Raw genomic sequence first — 18,331 nt, 5'->3', positions numbered from 1 at the left:
CTGAAAGAAATCGCGTCCAATGCAGGGGGCAGCACGAGGGGCAACGTTCACCTCTGTCTCGGGGGCGGAAATGCAGTTTCACAAATGGGAAGGGCCATGAACACAAATTGAAAGGAGGTACGTGTTTCAGGGAAGACATCCCAAAGTCAGGTCTTGACGTGAAGACAGGGGCACGGGCAGGAAGCCCAGGCATGTCACAGGAATGTCAGCCTGGCAGGGTGTAAAGCTCTCACAAGAGGGCATTTGAAGATAAGGGCAGAAGGGAGAAGATTAGGAACTTGACCTTGAATCAGAATCTGGGACAATATCCTGTAGGCAGTGAAGGCCCAGAGAAAGCAGGCATGGAAGTAGGAAAATGATAGTATTCATGCAAGTATTTGTGGAAGATGAACCTTGCAGGCACAACACGTGAAATGAATTTCTGCCTAAGAACAAGGTGGTGATGATGAAGATCCTCACCTTCATCTTGGCGCTGGACAGACACGAGGGCTCAAAACGACACAGGGCAGAGAACAGGAACGTGGGCAAGGACTCTAGACGCTGTGAGGGAAGACCTCACGATGTGGTCACAGATGGACACAATGGGCCAAAGGAAAGAAGCCACTGGTGTGAAGGTGTTGTGCTTGAGTGATTCAGAAAATCACGATGGCCAGAGATCAGAATGAAAGGAGGAAAACGACACGGAGTCTAATATCCTATTTCAAAGGCCACAAATCACACGTGCAACTTATCAGTTCTACCTCAGGAATGGTCCAGACAACAGGAACTGCATGACAAAGCAATGCCTTTTGTTAGACGGGGCAATCCCTGACGTCACCGCTTCAGGCTGCTTAATTTCAGTATTTTACTCATTCTCCCAGAACCAAAAAGTTTCGGAAAGGAAACCTGACTCATCCAGGGGAAGTATCAAGTAGTGAAATAACCTGAATGTGTATCTCTGGTAACAGACAAGCCCACTGAAAACTGGAAACTTCCACCTAAATGTGTTGGAGACTGGAACAAGTAATAATTGCCGGCCCCCCGTGACAAGAGAAGCCACACAAGCCAGGCAGCCGAGCTTCTAGAAGGCTCTTCGGCATCTTGGGACCGACCGGCACCCTCTCCACGGCCAAGATGCCCGAGAGAAAGGTCAACTCGGGTGCAGGGGCGGTGAGGGAGCCCCAGAGAAGACACGCAAGTTGTCAGCTAAAACCTGCACCAGCAAAAGTGGAAATGGAACAAAACCTCTTCAAACAAAAAAAAAAGGGGCAAACAAATGGGAAAACAGGCTGAAGGGACTGGCCAAGAAACTACAGATCTACCTGAGGAAACAGAGGAATGAAAGCTTCAGGAGAGCCCAGCCTCTGGAGAAGCAGAGGTGAAGGAAGCCCAGCCTAAGATCACACGCCACGTCTTACTGGTGGGCCCTGTCTCCTTACAGAATCCAGAGGGGAGTTTCATCGCTATTTTGGAAATGTAAGCTTTTTACTAAGTCTGGGAATATTTTTAAGGAGGGAATCTCACCTCATCCAAGTTAAGTGTAACTTTTTTTTTTAAGAGGAAAAATCATTTGCTGGTTATGTATTTTTTAGTACAACCAGGAAAGAGCAAGATATGGAATCCCAGGAGGCTCTGGCTGTCTGGGTCAGCTTAACATTCCACGGGTCAGGGGAGCAGTTTTTACAGCCGACAGTACAAAGCATTCTATGTGGCAATCTGGAGGCACGGTCGTGTATTTCGTGTGTCTCCAACACTGAAAGTTACCTCTCTCCCCACAATTCCTAAAGAAAACCATTCCCTGATCTTGGCGCACTCAGTTCCTGAGCATGCTAGCCCAGTTTCCCTAAACACTTTGGTTGTGTGCCGTGAAAAACCTGGAAGTTTGAACAAGTCGTGTTTAGGATGTTAAATTGTGAATTGTGAATGAGGTGGGGAGCGCTGTGGTTGAACAGATTATCGACACACAAGATGCTGATACTTATCTCTTCCTAAGGAAAATCTGCCTCCACATTTCAAGCTGTAAAGTCACCGGAATAACGGTTTACGTAAGAGTGACAGACTACATCTGTTTAGGTCTTTGGTATCTGTGTTAAAAACTGTACAAAATGAGGGGCATCTGGGTGGCTCAGTCGGTTAAGCGTCCGACTCTTGATTTCAGCTCAGGTTATGATCTCACTATTTGTGATTTCAAGCCCCATGTCCGGTTCTGTGCTGACACTGTGGAGCCTAGTTGGGATGCTCTCTCTTTCTCAAAATAGATAAATAAACTTCAAGACAATCTAGACAAAATGAAATGTCTGTGTACGGATCATCAAACCACCAACAAAATCTCAATTGTGGAAAGAAAAAAAAAAACACCTCTTCTTTTTCCTCATGGTCAACAACCAAAATCAAAAAGCAAGAGAAAAGACAAAACGATGCCCCCTAAAACTAACAAAAGAAACCACAACCCACCTCCTGGGCTTTGGTCTCCCGGTGAGCGAGTTGGTGTTTACTCCGAGGCATTTAAGAACGCGACGGCTCGCTCTGACTATTCTAACACGTTCCTTTCAGCCTCCCTAAAAGGAGAGCTGGTCACGTGAGACCCCGTAAAAAGAAAGGCAAATGTGGCCTGCACAACGGGACCAAGGCAAGTTAACTACCGGCCAGACCCCGGCCGACGAGATACATAAAAGGAAGACACGCCTGGGTGACGAGCTCGTGCGCGGAGGGGGAATATGGCCAACAAAAGCGTCAAGGCAGAAGTCCCACGGAAGAGGAGGACAAGATCTGGAGGCTGCACTGGACAGCCACAGACAGAAACCGAAATCTGGAGGACGGCTCAAGCACAATCGGCAGAGGAGGGGCTCTGCATCTGGCAGTCGGGAGTACAGCGCAGAAGCCAGGCCAGCTGCGCCAGGAGCCAAAGGAGAAGCATTCCTCCCAAGCCCGGCCAGGCTGCCCACCTGCAGCCGGATGAGGCCTGAGCGGGGCCTCCTCTCTACGGGGCAAAGGTCCGGGACAGGAGGACTCTGCAAAGTCCTCAACACCACATCGTCCCTGCATCCGAGGAACAGAGGCCTACGCACGTAAGGGACGGCTTCCGGAAAGCCACATCCAAGGAGCATCTTCTAAACACCCTCGTGTGTCAGAGAGGGTTCAGGCCAGAAGGGACACGAAGACTTCCGGCTCTCACGTTGCCGGTTAGCAATGTGCCGCCTCCGGTCTAGCTCTGCCCTCCGCGGCCTCCCCTGAAGATCCCGCAGAGGGGCCCTGTGACCATTTCTCCTTGCCGCAGGCACCAGTAAGGACCGTCAGCAGAGGGCACGGGAGGGACACCAGAAGGGGACTCCGTCACCGTTTCCACTTGTGGCCTGCCTTTGTCTGTACCTCCTGCCCTGAGGCGGCCACCAAGTGAACAAGGCAGTTTCGAGGGCATGGCGACTATGTGGGCATGGAGCCAGGCAAATGCGGCTATTACATGAGGGTGGCCATCACTGTAGCATAGCCACGCGTGGAAGCAGCTGTTAGGTGGGGGCAGCCGTCAACTGGCCGTGGCCATGAGTGCGCATGGCAGTTACATTCATGCAGCCTTACAGGGTGTGACAGTCAAGTGGGCACAGCGTGAAGGAATGTGTCAGTCAATGGGTGGGGCAGACACCAGGGCTTGGTCATTAGGTGTTTGTTGCAGTCATGTGGGCTCGGACATTGAATGAGCCCAGCCCGGCAGCGCCTTGGGATGTGGTCAGGCAGATGCATCAGGGACATGGGCGTGGCATTCAGACACAGGCAGCCATTATGGAGCATGGCAGTCACATGGCTGTGGCAGTCGGTGGACACAACAATCATACAGATGCAGCACTCCTGTGGGTGGAGTGCTGGGTGTGGCATTTACCTCAGCATGGGATTCACGGGGCAAGACAGAAAAGAGTCAATTGATGCGCAAGCATCAATTGAGCGTGCGGGCCTGAGGGTGCAGATTCAAGTGTGTGCCATGGTGACATGAGCACAGCACTTGCAGGTGTGCCAGGAAGGAGGCAGTCACATAAGCACGGAAGTCAGATGGGTGTGGCAATCACGTGAGCATATCGTGACACTGGCAGTAAATAGGCAGCCATGACAGGGCATGGCAGTCAAATGAGCATGAAGGTTATGGGCCTGCAGTAAAAAGTAATGAATGTGAATAGAGGGGCCTGTCTTGGAGGTGCCATATTACGGGATATGACAGAAAAGTGACAGTGGCAGTGAATGGGCCTCCCTTTCCGGGCAGGCAGCGTCTGGAAGTGGGTGGTCAAGAGACAGGAGCCCGTGGGACACTGAGTCTCCGGCAGGGCCAGAGGTGCCGCAGGCCGAAGGCTTGCAGGCCACAAGCGAACAGCCTGTGCAGGAAGGCCAGGCCCGACCCGAGAGGCAGGTGGGCGGCCCCAGCGAGATATCGGTGCCGCTGGTGCATGACATAGTGGCGGTGGAGGCGCTGTGGGGCCTGGCGGAGGAGGAGGTTGAGGTGGCGGCCGCGGAAGAGGACGCGCCTGGGGAAGAGGGGCATGAGCAGAGGAAGAAGGGGGAGGAGGACGAGGAGCAGGAGCCGGGGAAGGAGAAGGTCCAAGTTCACGAGGAGGAGGACCTGAAGGGCGAGGGGGAGCAGCAGGACCAGAAGAGCAGAAGGAGGAGGAGGAGGAGGAGGAAGAGGGGGAGAGGCAGCAGGAGTAAAAGATTAGAAGGAGGAGGAGCAGCAGAAGCCCAAGCAGAAGGAGGAAGAGCAGAAGGAGGAGGAGTTGGCGGAAATGAAAGGGGAGGAGCAGGAGCAGCAGGGTATACAAGCAGGCGCGGCGGCGGCCGGGGCGCCGGCCGCGGCGGTGGCGGTGGAGGCATTGGCGGCGGCAGTGGCAGGGGAAGGGGACCAGGAGGAGGAGCAGGAGGAGGAAGGGAAGGCGTGCGAGCCATTAAAGGGAGAGCAGAATTGCAAACCGAGGAGGAAGAGGAGCAGGAGAAGGAAGCGCTGGAGGAGCAGCAGCAGGGCGAGGAGGAGGTGGAGGGCAAGGAGGACAAGGAGGAGCGGGAGGAGGAGGAACAGAAGCCGAGTGAGCAGGAAGGCCGATGGGTGGAAGAAGCCCAGCAGCTGCAGGTGAAGCAGGATAAGAAGGAGCAGGTAGAGTCAGGCCTCCGTCCTTGCCCTTCCCCACTGGAGGCTCTGGAGGCTCTGGCGGCCCTTCAGATAGAGCTACAGCCGGTGAATAAACAAGCCAGCCGGGAGCACGCTCGACTCAAACTCAGGATGTGGCAGAGGCGGCAGCGACATCTGCAGCAGAGAGGTGCCCTTATCCAGGGCATCCGTGGTTTCTGGGCCAAGGCTGTATCCTTCCTGCTGCTGGTGGAGGGTCCAGAGGGGGCTGGGCTTGCGCAAGAGGAAGGAAAGGGCGGTGCCATTTAGAGGAACCCAGGACAGGGACTGGAGCTAAGCCACGCTCCAGTGGCCGGGAACGTGCAAACGTGATCCCATCCGGTGGTCCTGGCTCTGCAATGAGTGTGGGAGGAGGGCAGTGCCGGGGTGGAGGAGGCATGTGTGCTTTACGTCGCACCTGGCACGGAAACAGCGCTGGGAGAGTGGGGAGTGGCGGTGGAGGTCCAGGCCAGGTCGGGGAAATGACCCAGGGCTTCTTCCCACACAAAGCCGCGTGGGGGCACGTTTCTGGGTCCCGCTAAGCATCTTGCTGCGGGGAAGGCGATGTGAATGCCCACTGGTCGGCGCGAGACCGGATGTGTGCTGTCTGGCTGTGTGGAAGTAAGCGTCCTCAGTGTCCTCACGAGCACACAAAGCTAGGCGTGGTTGCGGGCGTCTGGGCATGCACAGCCTCCTGTGCGTGTCTAGCAGAGCCCTGCGCGATCCTGAGACCCCGTGGGCCTGGACGCAGCCTGTGGGGAGGGCTTGAGACCCTGGGGGGAGGACGCCAGTCCCGGGGGGAGGACGCCTGGAGGCTGTCCACACTGGTTCTCTGGTTCGAGCTCTCTCACGCCCAGCACCTGAAGGCTCTTTGACCTGCGGCAGTTTGTGAACCACCCTCAGATGTCAGCCCTGATTAGTAAGCCCGATGAAAGCATGCTTCGCCACATGACCAATTTGAAGGTCGGCCTGGGAGTGGGAGGTGGTGTGGGTGGCTGGCTGTGTGGGGAGGGGAGGTGGTGGGGAGAAGTGATGTGTTCCTTCCTCAGGGGAGGGCGGGTCTCCTGGAACAAGATTTCACATTTCTGCCCCACTGTACCACGGCAGGTGGAGGAACACAAGTTTCCCAGGGAATGCCGGAAGATCCTGCTGTTTTTTGGCAAGAACTCCTACTTCCAGAATGAAGTCGTTACGAAGGAGTATGTCCTAGGCCTTGATGGTAAGTGTCCACTGACTGCATGGGCGGCAGTGGGTGGAGGGTTGAATGCGATAAGTTCTCTGGCGCCTTCTCACATACTCGTCTTCCTGCAGGGTACAGGGCGTCTCATTCCAGTCCCATCCAGTGGTACCCAAGGTACAGACAGGAGGCCTACAGACGCAGGCATGACAACAGCAGCCTCAACTTCTTCAACTGGTTCTCTGACCACAGCTTTGCCGGCTCTAGCAGGATTGCTGAGGTGGGGCCCTGTAACAAGGAAGGGAGGTGATTTTCATGGGTTCCCCCACTGCGTGGGATAGCTACCTGAGGCCTGGCCTGTCTCCCCTACCAGATAATCATAGAGGATCTTTGGCCCAACCCCCTGCCGTATTTCAAGATGAAGGAGGCCCCAGGAGAGAGAACTGAGAGGGAAAGAGGTGAGCAGCCAAGGGTGTGGGCACGGAAATGTGTGCCGTGGGGTCCAGGGCACAATTCTCTTCTGCATGGAGGCACCGAGACTCACAGCGGCACAGGAGGTGACCCCAGGTCAAAAGGGCATCAGCCTGAGACAGGGAGTCTTAAGAAGTAACGTGTCAAAGAGGCTTTGCCCCTTTGGGGAGCCTGAAGGTGGGAAGGGGGCTAGACAAAAAGAATGAGCAAAGCGGGACAACCAAAGCTGGCTCATCACATAGCACGGTGACAACTGTCATTCCCGGACCATGAACCCCACCCTCAGGCCTCCTACCACCATCCCACATGTTGTCTGGCTTCTGGATCCCCTTGTCAGCTTTGGCACAGCTTATCACACCCTCCCATCCTACTTTCCGTTTGGAAACATTCACGCAACCTTACTCAGGGCCAAGATAAGACTCTCACCTGTCCTGTGTGTGTGTGTGTGTGTGTGTGTGTGTGTGTGTGTGTGTGTGTGTGTGTGTCTGTCTGTGTGTACCCATATACCCCAGGGATATGCACGATCTTGAGAAGAGTATGAAGGAGCGTCGCACTTCATCGACCCCAGTGGAAACCCTTCCGATGCTCACCGATGGTCCACAAGATTCTCCTGGCCATGAAATAAGGACAAGGGTGGTGGTGACACGTGGCGCAGGGCGGGGGTCCAATACATTTGAAGAAATATAGAATGGGAGATAAACAGCATGAAGTGTTTGTGTGTGTCTTCCTCTCACGTTCGCTCTGGGGCGTGTCCATGTATACATGCGGCTGTCCAGAGGTGTAAGTGTTCTGTGCCTGCACATTGGAGTTCCAAGGAAGGGCGGGACGTAGGACATTGTCCGTAGGGATGGGTCACACATTGGGATTGCATGTGAGGTCAGTAAGATTGAAGCAATGGGGACTTGAGTGAGGGAGGCCAGGGCACAAACCTGAGAGAAAGGCCAGTGCCCAGGTTCATAGCTTTCCTGTGAAAATGAGGAAATTCAAGGAAACGGAGAGGCCAGCACAGGCCAGGGATGTCCAATATTCAGGGTTTGGGCATGTCCATGATGGTGCCCCCAGAATCCCTCATGGGGACACCCTCAGTCATGTTGACTGAACCGCCACACAGGGAGGAATTCCAGGGTTGATTACCCTCTGGTTTTCAGACGTCTACCAATGCAGACTGTCTTGTGGACAAGGTCAGGATCTCAGGACCAGCCACACATATTTGAGGGATTGTGAGCAGGTTGTAAGATTGGTGTCCAGGGGAAGGAACCGAGGGACCAGAGGCAGAGTGGGTGGGTAAGACCGATGAAGTTCTGCTTCAGGCAGAGTTGACAGGGACAACATACACACTGCAGAGAAAACAGCCCACTACAGTCTCACGCAACTCCAAAATCACAGCCAACTTTTCTGGTTCCACTTCCTGAAGCTGAGCCTCCCAAACACCGCTTCACTTATTCTCACACACACCACACACACACACACACACACACACACACACACACACACACGACTCCTGAAGGAGTCCTAGTGCTGATGCCCTTGTGTGAACTTTGCTGTTTCTGAAAAGACCTCTGGTTACGAATGGGTGGCCCAGATTGCAAGCCAACAGAGGGGAGGGTCGCGGGGAGGTGGGGCTCTTCAAGGGCACGAACACGCCAACCTCTCCCGTGTGCCCTCTGCCCTCTCATCATCAGCCGTGATGAGTCGGGTGATGCTCTTCCTCTGTGTCCACAGGCTTAAGCCGTGTGTCCAACACGCCATGTGAGACTTGTGAGAAGACTCCCAAGTGCAAACACCAGCAGGCGCTCAGGGAGGTCGCCTCGTCCCAGGCAGCCTGTGTTCCTTTGCCTGAGTGCCAGGACAAAGGCTGCCTCAGCCACATAGGGAACGATGGACTTGTGAGGCCTTAGCATTCTGTGCAGAGGTCCCCAGCAGGCCTGGAGCTTAGAAAGGACTGGGACGAGCCTCACCTGCGAAGACGTGAGTGCTGGGATACTCCTTACACAGCAGATGGCTGCTTGCCAGAGATGTCTGTGCTAGGGATGGGGCAAAAGCTCCACCGTGCGAGCAGTGCAGTAGACAGAGTTCAGCCTTGTCCATCGCAGGCTCTTCTGTATCCCCATGTAACACGGCCCCCAGCACAGCGTGCCTGACACTGACATCCCGACACTAATATTCCTGTCTCCCAAGCTGCCCAAGCTCCCCAGGATCCCCACTGCACAGCTCTGCAGTACAAGAGCCTTCTCTGCAGTGGGTCTATTCCAGAGAAGGCGTGGGCAGTCCCAGTGCATGGAGGCCTCTTGCCCCTATCATATGCAGACAACATGGTCAGCGGGGTGTCAGCACGCTGTGGAGTTGAGGATCTGTGCGACCAAGCCTTACCTCTTCCAGGGCAGAGGCTGTCGCACTCTCTAGAAGGGAAGGCAGGCCTTTCTCTCGCTGCTGTCTGCACACTGGCTGGAGAGGCACGTCTTCTCAGCTGCTTGATGGGTAAATGTCAGGGTACCCTGGAAAAGCTCCCAGTGCTGACCCGAGTCTTTGGGTGTGAACATCCAAAGAAAGTATGGCCAGTGATTGTGCAGTGGGAATACGGCCTCAGTGGTCATGAGGCTGGGCCCTTTGGGGCATCTTCCTGCACAAGCAGGCCGTTACTTGATAGGTGTTGCCGAGCAGGAACAGTTTAGGGGACAGGTGAACACAGGGTCCCCCACATGTTAATATCTCCAGCCAATACCTCCTTCGGGGCCAGGGTGACGTTTCCGCCCGGCCTGTCCCAAAGACAAGAAACGGACAAAGTGTGGGTGTGGAATACACTCACGGCACCCAGAGCCAAACCCTCAAGTGTGGACACTTGAGGTCCGTGGGCAGAGGCCTCGGTGCTCTGTGTCCGAGGGATTACAGCCCTCATGCTGCACACCCGGCATCCCCGGGTGTCCTCCCGTATCCGCAGCTCTCCCCGGGGAGCCCTAGGGTCCAGGAGCTGCTAAACCCCCTGCACAACTGTATCTGCTGCCCAGCGGCCTCTTCCACCCCAACATCAGCGTGTGTGGGCTCCAGAGTGCTGTCCCTCGAGAGAGGACACCCTCAGCAATTCAGGAGCCTTCTGACTTCCATGTCTCTGAATCACACGTGTCTCATTGGCCTGTCGGGATCGTCACGTTGTTCTCTGTTCACAGGAAATGTCTCACATTGCCTGTGCTCCTCTGTCTCCCTGAGTGAGCCCTGGCGTGTTTGTGTCTTTTCCTGGCTTTGCCTGTGCCGACACCTCTCTGGTGATGCCTCCTTGCCTGGCCTAAGTGGGCACAGCTGTACCCGTGTAACCGCCTTCGTCTCTGCACACCTGTGTGTTGGGTCAGCTGTGGCTCTGGTGGCCTGTCTTGTCTTTGGTGTATGCTTCTGCGCTTGAGTGTGCTTCCCTCTGCATTCAACCCCTTTCTTCCACTGACAGATCCAATTGCTGTCCTGCTGTCAGGTGGAGGGGCTTCTGCGTGTTCTGTTCTATGTTCCAGGAGCCAGAAATCCTTCCGTGCCTGTAGGACCTTCGTCAGAGGATTGGCCATGCACTCACTGCCAGCCAGTTAATGTCCCCAAATGCAGCTGGCTTGCTGTGAGCATTCCATCACACCTCTATTTTCTGTCCTTCTGTTTTCAAACCCTTTGCGCCCGAGGGGCTCAGTCGTCACTGGCCTGCACATTGCAGATGCAGGCGTAAATTGTGAAAAGCGGACCGGCAACGTTTTCCCACTTACTCTTTTGCCACGTGGCATGTTCCTGGCTGGGAGAGACTTCCCCCTGCCAGTGTGTGTCTCGTTTCCGTGTGCCTCCTGTGTGTTCTGGTCCCTAATTTGTCCATTACGTCCTACCTGGGAGTCTGATCCATGTTTGCAGGAACGAGGCTGACACCTTTGACTGCTGGGTTCTGAGCTCAGCTTAGTCCACCAGGACTAGTGCGTGCCTGAGGGACACAATGGGCAGTGACGGATGTGCCCGTATCCTTCACGTGCAAGCGCTCCGTCCAGCCACCTTCACCGGGACATTTCTCAGCGACCCCTCTTTGTTTGTGGTGAGAGCACTTGCCTCTGAGAAATCTGACGAGGCGGTGAAGCATTGCTTACGGCTGCCCTGTGCAAGTTAGATCTCCAGAACTCATGCACATGGCATGACTGCATCTTCACACCCGAGCCCCGACACCTCCTCATCGCACCCTCCCCTGATTAGCACCACTCTACTCTCTGGTGGACTGCATGCCTTTAACTCCTTTAGTCTCCTCAGGAATCCATCAGGCAGGGCTCACCACCACTGTGCTTCTGTCAGGCGCTGGCTTCTTTCAGTGAGCCCAGTGCTTTCTGCACTGATGCTCAATGCACCCGCAGAAGGGTGAGCCACACTAAGCCCGGCGGCAAACCCTTTGGCCCTACATTTCCCACACGTGTGCCTGGTGGCAGAGGTGCACAAGGAGCCCGCCTGCATGCGTCTCCCAGGTCCTCCACAGGGTACAAAGTACCGCCTCAGGAGGCTGATCCGCATCACATGGGCATAGCTCTGCTTGCACGTGTTAGCCTTTCGTATCATACAGGCAGCCCAGACTTAGAAATCCTGCTACCTGCTTACAACTATCCAGCCCTCGTGCTTCTGCAGACGCTCTGTGTCTGTACGGACATTTGAGTCACGGTCTCGTGACCTTCCAATACAGCTTGATGGTCCGTCCTTAGCTTACAGCCTGGGATGCGGTTCTCACTCATTGTCCTCCCCTCGGGTGCGAGTTTCCTCCATCACTGTGGTGGAAGGTAACCTTTATCACCATACGTTGGCTTGAAATTACTGGGCGGATCACCTGTCTGCGACCGGGGATCCGAAGGAGACCTTGGCTCTTTTGCTCACGGCCCACCTTTTCTATGTGATGAGTCGCTTTGGATGAGAAGCTTGCCAGAGGCGAGGGGGCCTCAGAGTTGAGCACATTTCCTGGGCATCTGTGAGAACTTCGTTGGTTCCACTTGGAAAGCATTGACATTCATGGATGTGCAGCCTCTGCTTTTGCTTGAATTTGCCGAGCTTTGGGACGTGATTTCTTCCCGCACATGCTGTGCCTAAACCTCTGCTGTGTCTTTCCGGCAGTCCCGTTTCCTGTCTCCTGCTGGTAAGTGCAGGGCTTCCAGCAGCCCTGTGGGGAACGGGTCCTTGTTTTCTTCCCTGCGGTGCCCTCTTCCTCACCCCGAATGACCTCATTGCAGCTTCCTTCTAGTTCAGCGATCGTTTCAGACTGCCCTTAAGGTCCAGGTGGGAGCGGTGCCTTTTGTGCTGAGGGCTGACCACTGTACAGCATTCGTCTCTGTGCAAATTGCACAGGTGAATTTCACCAGGTGAAAGTGCACACTGCAGTTGCCCTGTCTTCAGAGTCAGCCCACCTGTCTCCGCCTCGGCTGCCCCTGCTCTCCTTCCTCCTACCCTCTCCTTACCTCCCCCTCCCTTGTCTTCTTCCTGTCCCTCCCTCCCACTTTCCTTCCAGCTCTCTTTGTCTTCGTCTCCCTCCTCTCCATCACTAATGCCTCCCCCTGTCTCCGCCTGTCTTCCTTGTAATAGGTGCCCCTCTGTCTCTTCTTGTCTTGCTCCTCCTCCCTGTCTCTCCCGCCAATCTCCCCGGACTCTCCCTCTCCAGGCCGGTCTTCCCCTCCACTCGTCCTTCCTTCATCTGCTCTGCTTGCACGTGTCTCTCTCTCTCCCTCTATAGCTCTGTCTCTCTGTGTGTCTCTTTCTCACTGTCTCTCTCAGTGGACCTTCTGTGTCTGGGTGCATGCTTCTTCAGAATTCTTGTTGGTGCCTGGGAAATGTGAAGGGAACTCGTCTGCTTTCGTGTGTACTAGTGAAAGCAGGCACGGGGCTTTCTCAGAGACAGACACAGACAAGTTTGCAATTCTCGGTGAAGGGCCCCTAAGTGCCCTGCTTGGTTGGAGTTGTCCTCCTTTTCGTGGAAGGTTAGATTTCCGGCCCAGAGCAAACTACTAAATCCTACTACCCATCTCCCTGGCGCTCTGTACGGAGATCAGTAGGGCACCAGGGGCAGATGGGGCTCTGGGGATTGTTCTTTGCTCTGAATTGCAGTGCAGTGAGTTCTACTGAGCTGCTTTCTTGCAAGGACACGGTGGTGGGGTGGGTCTAGGGTGGGTGTCACTGGTTCTGGGTGGGCACCCACCTTACCTCCGCCCTCAGCCTGACGGCCAAGGAGGAGAAACCTTGCAGACGGCCATGTGGCTCTGGTAGGCGCGACACCAAGGACTTCTCCAGGCCTTGCCCAGCTTCATGAAAAAGGGGCAAGGGACGGAGCATGCCGTGGCTCACGGCGTGGACATTCCTGTGCTGAATGCTCTGGTGCCCGCAGTGAGGCCTCTGGGGAAAGGGTGTACAAGCGACCACAGACTGTGTGATACCCGGGACCTCGCAAGTCAGGCCTGGAAGGTGACAGCGCTGAAGAGGACATGCAGCAAAACGGGGGTCACGCTGGCGGCTGGGCACTTGCCCCAGAGCCCGGACCGGCCGCTGGCGCGCGCTTGCTGGCGACCAGCACCCTGTCTTGCTGTCTTGCAACTGATTGCTCTGTGAACCTGGCTAGCGGGCCTGACCTGCCCTGGAACCACTTCTCTCCCAGGCCGCATGCGCACACTCTTCACTGCCTCTGTCTCGGCCCCTCCTCCACAGCAGCCACAGCCAATGCGGAGTCCTCAAATCCCAGAGGCTGTGCGCCTGCGCCCAACTTGGGCGGGCTGCAGCGAGAGGCAGCAGGGAGCTAACAGCCTTGAGGCCCAGGCTCCCTCCACCTGCTTCCACTTCCTTGTCCTTGTCCTGAGGCTGCCCTAGCTACACTGGGGCCGGGGCCGAGCGTCATGGCCAGCGTGTCGCGGTCCGGACAAAGCGGAGATTCCCGCCGACCCTGGGCCCTGATCGTCCTGGATGCGAAAGGTGGAGAGTCCCGGCCCCGCGGGAATGCAGGGGCGCTGGAGGGCGTGGGCTGGCCGCAGTCCCCAGGTTCAGGGGCGGCAAGCGCCCATCCTGTGCAGGAAACCCAGGCCGGGTGTGAGATACAGGTGGCAAGCCCAGCGGAGGAATTGGTGCTGATATTGGATGACGGAATGGTGGCGGCTGAGGTGGTGATCGGGGAGGAGGAAGAGGACGGCGAGGCGACCAAGGATGAGGTGGCTGGAGAGGAGAATTCTGAGGAAGCCAATCCAGAAGCAGAGGACATGCACGAGGAGGAGGAGGTGGAAGTTGAGAGACAGCAGCAGGAGGAGATTCAGGAGCAAGAGGAGAAGCGCGAGGCAGATGCAGAGGCGGAGGAGGGGCCCCAGCTCTCACAGCCGCTGCAGCAGCAAGAGCCAGCGCTGCGTCCTGCCTCAGCCCAGGACCCGCTGGCAGCGCTGGAGCGTCTTCAGCTGGAGATCAGCGCTGGGAATGCCCAGGATTCCAGGGCCTTATGGCGGCTGAAGCGCAGGATTCTTCGGAGGCAGATTTCTCACCTGGATCACAGAAGGGCCATCATCAAGCACATCCCTGGCTTCTGGGCCCAGGCGGTATCCTTCCTTGTGCTGGTGGGTGATGGCGGGGGCTGTTGTGCAGGAGGGCTGGGCACTGAGAGCAGGGTGCCTCAGGGCGATGGCCCCCAGAGAGGAGAGCTGGGGAATGGTCCCTGGCCCTGGGTTGGTGTGGTCTGGGATCCAGTGTAAGGCCTTGGACAGGGGCGGTTGTTGGGGATGGGGGGACTTGGTGACTGGGTCTGTTTCCTCTAGGTCTCCGCCAACGTTGGCCTGCAGGCTGGTCTCAAATATTACTTGCAGACACGAGCCATGTGTCCCCATGCTACCAGAGCTAGGGTAGCACAAAGCAGCCTTCACTCAGAGCAGATAAGGCAAGGAAACATTTCGCTGCAAAATGGGAGAGTTACGCAGGCCGCACACCCACCTTCACATTCACAGGCTGTGCACGTTTCCTAGCAGTTCCTTCAAAAGAGAGCATTTCAGACACACACTCATGACCTTTAGTGGAACCACGCCACGCCCCTTTGCCAGACAGTAGGACGACTGAGACCCACTCCGAATGGGGTACAAGCTGCCTCCTCAGACCCTGACACACACACACACACACACACACACACACACACACACACACACACACAGAGGATTCTCTCCTGGTATCTCCACCCCTGCTTCCCTCTCTGTCCTCAGGCTCCGGCTCGGTCCCACCCATGTCTTTCTCTCCGGACTGGCTGTGTCACTGTGTCTAATCCTTTTCCCTCCTCGGCCCTCCTCGGCCGTGCTTCTCGATCTCTTTCTCCCTCCCACACCCTCTGCTTGCAGCGTAAGTGTGCAGTCGGGTTCCTGTAAGCCATGTTATTCCATCTGGACTCAGGAGGCTGGTGACAACATAGGTCTTCACGGGAATATGCCAAGAAACCCAGCCGTGAGGAGGGGTCAGAGCACATGCCGACATCACAAGCTATGATGGGCTGCTGGCAGCCCACACAGGTCAGATATAGGAAGGAACTGTGAGGCGTGCAGGCAGTGGAGTCTCCCCCTGCTGTGTGCAGACAGCGTGGGAGGTACAGGAAGCCAACGGACTGCCCAGTGTCGATGGGGTCTGATGCATCTGCAGAGGCTGAGGAGTGTGGGGACTAGTGTTTCCTGGTCTTTCTGCACATGCCGTGATCTAGTCCCTTGCTCTTAGCCTGGGAGGGTTGGAGGGGGGCTGTGTCTGTTTCCACAGCATCTGAAGGCACAGCTCCTTGACACAGCACAGATTCTGAATCACCCCCAGTTGTCGGCCATGATCGGTGCCCAGGACAAAGACGTGCTCAGCTACGTGGTCGACTTGGAGGTGAGACCGGGGAGGCTGTGGCTGGGGGCCGTCCCGTCGGGTGTGGGATTTGGGCAGGAGAGGGTGAGGCAAAGGTGCTCACCCTCACAGCCAGGCAAGTAGCTCAGGACCCCGAGGGAGGACACTTGCCCCCTCCTGTCCCATTGCTCACGGCAGGTGGAAGAAGTGGGCCATCCCAAGTACCGCTGCAGAGTGATGTTTTTCTTTGGGGCCAACCCGTACTTCCGGAACCCAGTGATCATTAAGGAGTATCAGCTGAGCTTTGCTGGTAGGGTGTGGGTCCCATGATGGTGCGGGGCAGGGGGATGAGGAGCATGAATCAGGGGCAGGAGGGAGGGGGAGGGGGAGGGGCAGGTGGGTGGGGAGGAGGCCGTCAGCTTGCTCCTCAAATCCTCTCTTCCTGCAGGCTACAGGACATCGCGTTCCACTCCAGTCCAGTGGTTCTGGGATTATGAACGTGGAGCTCCCAGTCGCAGGCATGACCCCACCAGCCTTAACTTGTTCAACTGGCTGTGTGAGCACAGCTGCCCAGGGGCGAACAGGATTGCCGAGGTGGGGCCCCTGAGGCCTTCGTCAGCAGTGGGGATGTGGGTGGCCCCCGGCCAGAGAGGAGAGTGGGCTATGCCCAATGTGGCGCCGGCCTGTGTCCTCTTCCAGATCATCATCGAGGACCTGTGGCCCAATCCCCTGCAGTACTACCTGAGGGAGGAAGGGACCAGAAGACAGTGATCTGACGTGCTCATGTGTCGGTGAGAACCCCAGTATGCGGTGTGTTGACCTGCGTATTGTATGGGCAAGGGAGCGTGGGCCACACATTGGCTTGGAAATGGAAGGTCCGCCGACACAGGGACACAGGTAGCATGGGGAGAGGGTGGGAGGATGACAGGGGACCTGCAGAGCCTCAGCTGCAAACACACAGAGGGTCGAAGCCTGCAAACCAAATGCAGTTGTGCTGTGGGCTGGGGCTTTGGAGAGCAACTCGGGAGGAGCAGTGCTTCACCACAAATGCTCCCCGTGGATGTCCGCCCTGTCCCGGGCTTCCCCCTGCTCCTTCAGTCTGGATTTGCCTGCCAGTCTTTGGGTCAGGAGCTGCCGTGTCCCCAGGAGCCACTGTGGTGAGAATCTCGCACTTCCTTCCATGTGCCCCACCACGCCATGTCCTCCCGCAACTCGACAGCCATTCTTAGAACTGGTCCAAGGCCATTGGGGGCTGGAAATGAATCCCTGGGTGAGAAAGCAAGGGGGATCGCAAAAGGGCGAGGCACAAGAGTGACACCATCTGGGATGTATCTGCAAATATCCCGTATCATTCTTGGTGTCTGTTGCGTGGGGGTGCGTGTGTGTGCGTGTACGCAAATGTGTCTGCGTGTGCCCACATGCGTCAGGGGCTCTGCATCTGTGTGGGCGTGAATGGCGCAGAGCTTCTATCTTTGCCCATGCAGAAACAATGGAGGACGCCACCAGTGCTGGAAGAGATGGGTGGATGAGTCTCCTGTCTTCTACGTGCCCCGGAGAGAATTGAGGAAGAGATAACGTGTGGCAGCCTTGAAGAGTTTCCACGATGTTTATGTGGACACATACAGGAAGCTAAAAACCCTTCTGGTTTTGGTGTGTGTGTGTGTGTGTGTGTGTGTGTGTGTGTGTGTGTGTGTGTGTGTGTGTATGGGGACCTGAGGAGGGACGATGAGGAAGGGACCTGAGTGTGACTGTCCTGCCGCTGCCCGGGTGATTCTGTGTGTGCAGGAGAGGTGCAGTACTGGGGTGGGGCCGGTGTTGCCATGTGCACAGAGGCCTGCCTTCTTGGGCAGGAAGAGCCTGGAAGGAGGAGGAGGAAGAGACAGACCTGTTATTTGGAGGTTTATTGTATAGGCCAGAGCCGAAAGGCAGGGAAGGGGATTGCACAGTGGGACCAAATTGGTCCATTGGGTCGTGGTACAGTGTGGCCAGGACTCGGGGGGTTTCATCCAGGACCCTTGCTCCCAGAGGGGTGTTGTGTCCTTGGTGAGATAGAATCCAGTCAGCAAAGCCTCCAGTCAGGATCAGAGCTAAGACCACATGTCCCCGGACAACTCAGGAGCAGGCAGCCTTCTCATAGTCGACGCCAGTATACCTTGCTGCTGCCTCCCACACCCGGGGCTCCTTTGACCCCGAGCCCTGTCCTCAGACAGTGGCTCAGGATGGGAGATGTGTGAGGGGGAGGGGCAGGTGTGGGTTGTGGGCAGCAGCGAGGCTTATGAGTGGGAATTCATGGAGAGAGTACGCACGAGGGCAGAGATCCAGCGTGAGTTCGTGCGAGTGTTTGTGGGCGTCTGTGGCAAACTGGGCCTGAGATCCGTGGTGGTGCCGGCAGTGTGAGCGTGCATATGTTCATGCGATTGCGTAGCCGTGTGTCTCTGTGTGTGCAGGAGTGGGTGGTTAGGCCACTGGAGAGACAAGGAGAGACACAGCGGTCTGTGTGAATGAGGTGCTTATGTGGGACGGTCAGGTGCCAGAATACAAGAGTGCAGTCCCTTCCCTCCTGAGTCCTGATGGTAATCGCTGGGATGGGTGCAGTCGTTGCTGTGCCAGGGGGCTCAAGTCAGGATGCAAAAGGGAGATTGGTGCAAGGTCAAGAGGGGGGCCGAGGGGAGGAAAGCCTGTGTCCAGTGGCCAGTGGACCACTTGTGAGTAAGTGTGCTTGTGTGTGTGTTAGTGTGTGTCTATGTGGGAGTGAG

At 56.3% G+C, this 18,331-nt stretch overlaps 2 protein-coding genes across 2 annotated transcripts; both read left to right on the top strand.

Moving 5' to 3' along the window:
- The first annotated feature begins 442 nt into the window (after positions 1-442).
- Positions 443-7,472, top strand: LOC122212858 (testis-specific Y-encoded protein 3-like). Its single transcript, XM_042926836.1, has 8 exons — positions 443-542; positions 4,290-4,602; positions 4,783-5,311; positions 6,005-6,082; positions 6,227-6,338; positions 6,431-6,576; positions 6,670-6,754; positions 7,280-7,472. Exons 1-8 carry the CDS (start codon positions 443-445, stop codon positions 7,306-7,308), a joined length of 1,392 nt encoding a protein of 463 aa, XP_042782770.1. The 3' UTR covers positions 7,309-7,472.
- A 6,023-nt stretch (positions 7,473-13,495) lies between these two features.
- LOC122212853 (testis-specific Y-encoded protein 1-like) lies at positions 13,496-16,359 on the top strand. The gene is made up of 5 exons (XM_042926829.1): positions 13,496-14,317; positions 15,540-15,617; positions 15,774-15,885; positions 16,024-16,169; positions 16,275-16,359. The coding sequence occupies exons 1-5, from the start codon at positions 13,634-13,636 to the stop codon at positions 16,344-16,346; spliced, it is 1,092 nt and encodes a 363-aa protein (XP_042782763.1). The 5' UTR covers positions 13,496-13,633; the 3' UTR covers positions 16,347-16,359.
- The last annotated feature ends 1,972 nt before the right edge of the window (positions 16,360-18,331 follow it).

This window comes from Panthera leo (genome assembly GCF_018350215.1).
Source record: "Panthera leo isolate Ple1 chromosome Y unlocalized genomic scaffold, P.leo_Ple1_pat1.1 chrY_random_Un_scaffold_81, whole genome shotgun sequence".
Taxonomy (NCBI): Eukaryota; Metazoa; Chordata; class Mammalia; order Carnivora; family Felidae; genus Panthera; species Panthera leo.
This window is presented reverse-complemented; position numbering and strand designations above follow the sequence as displayed.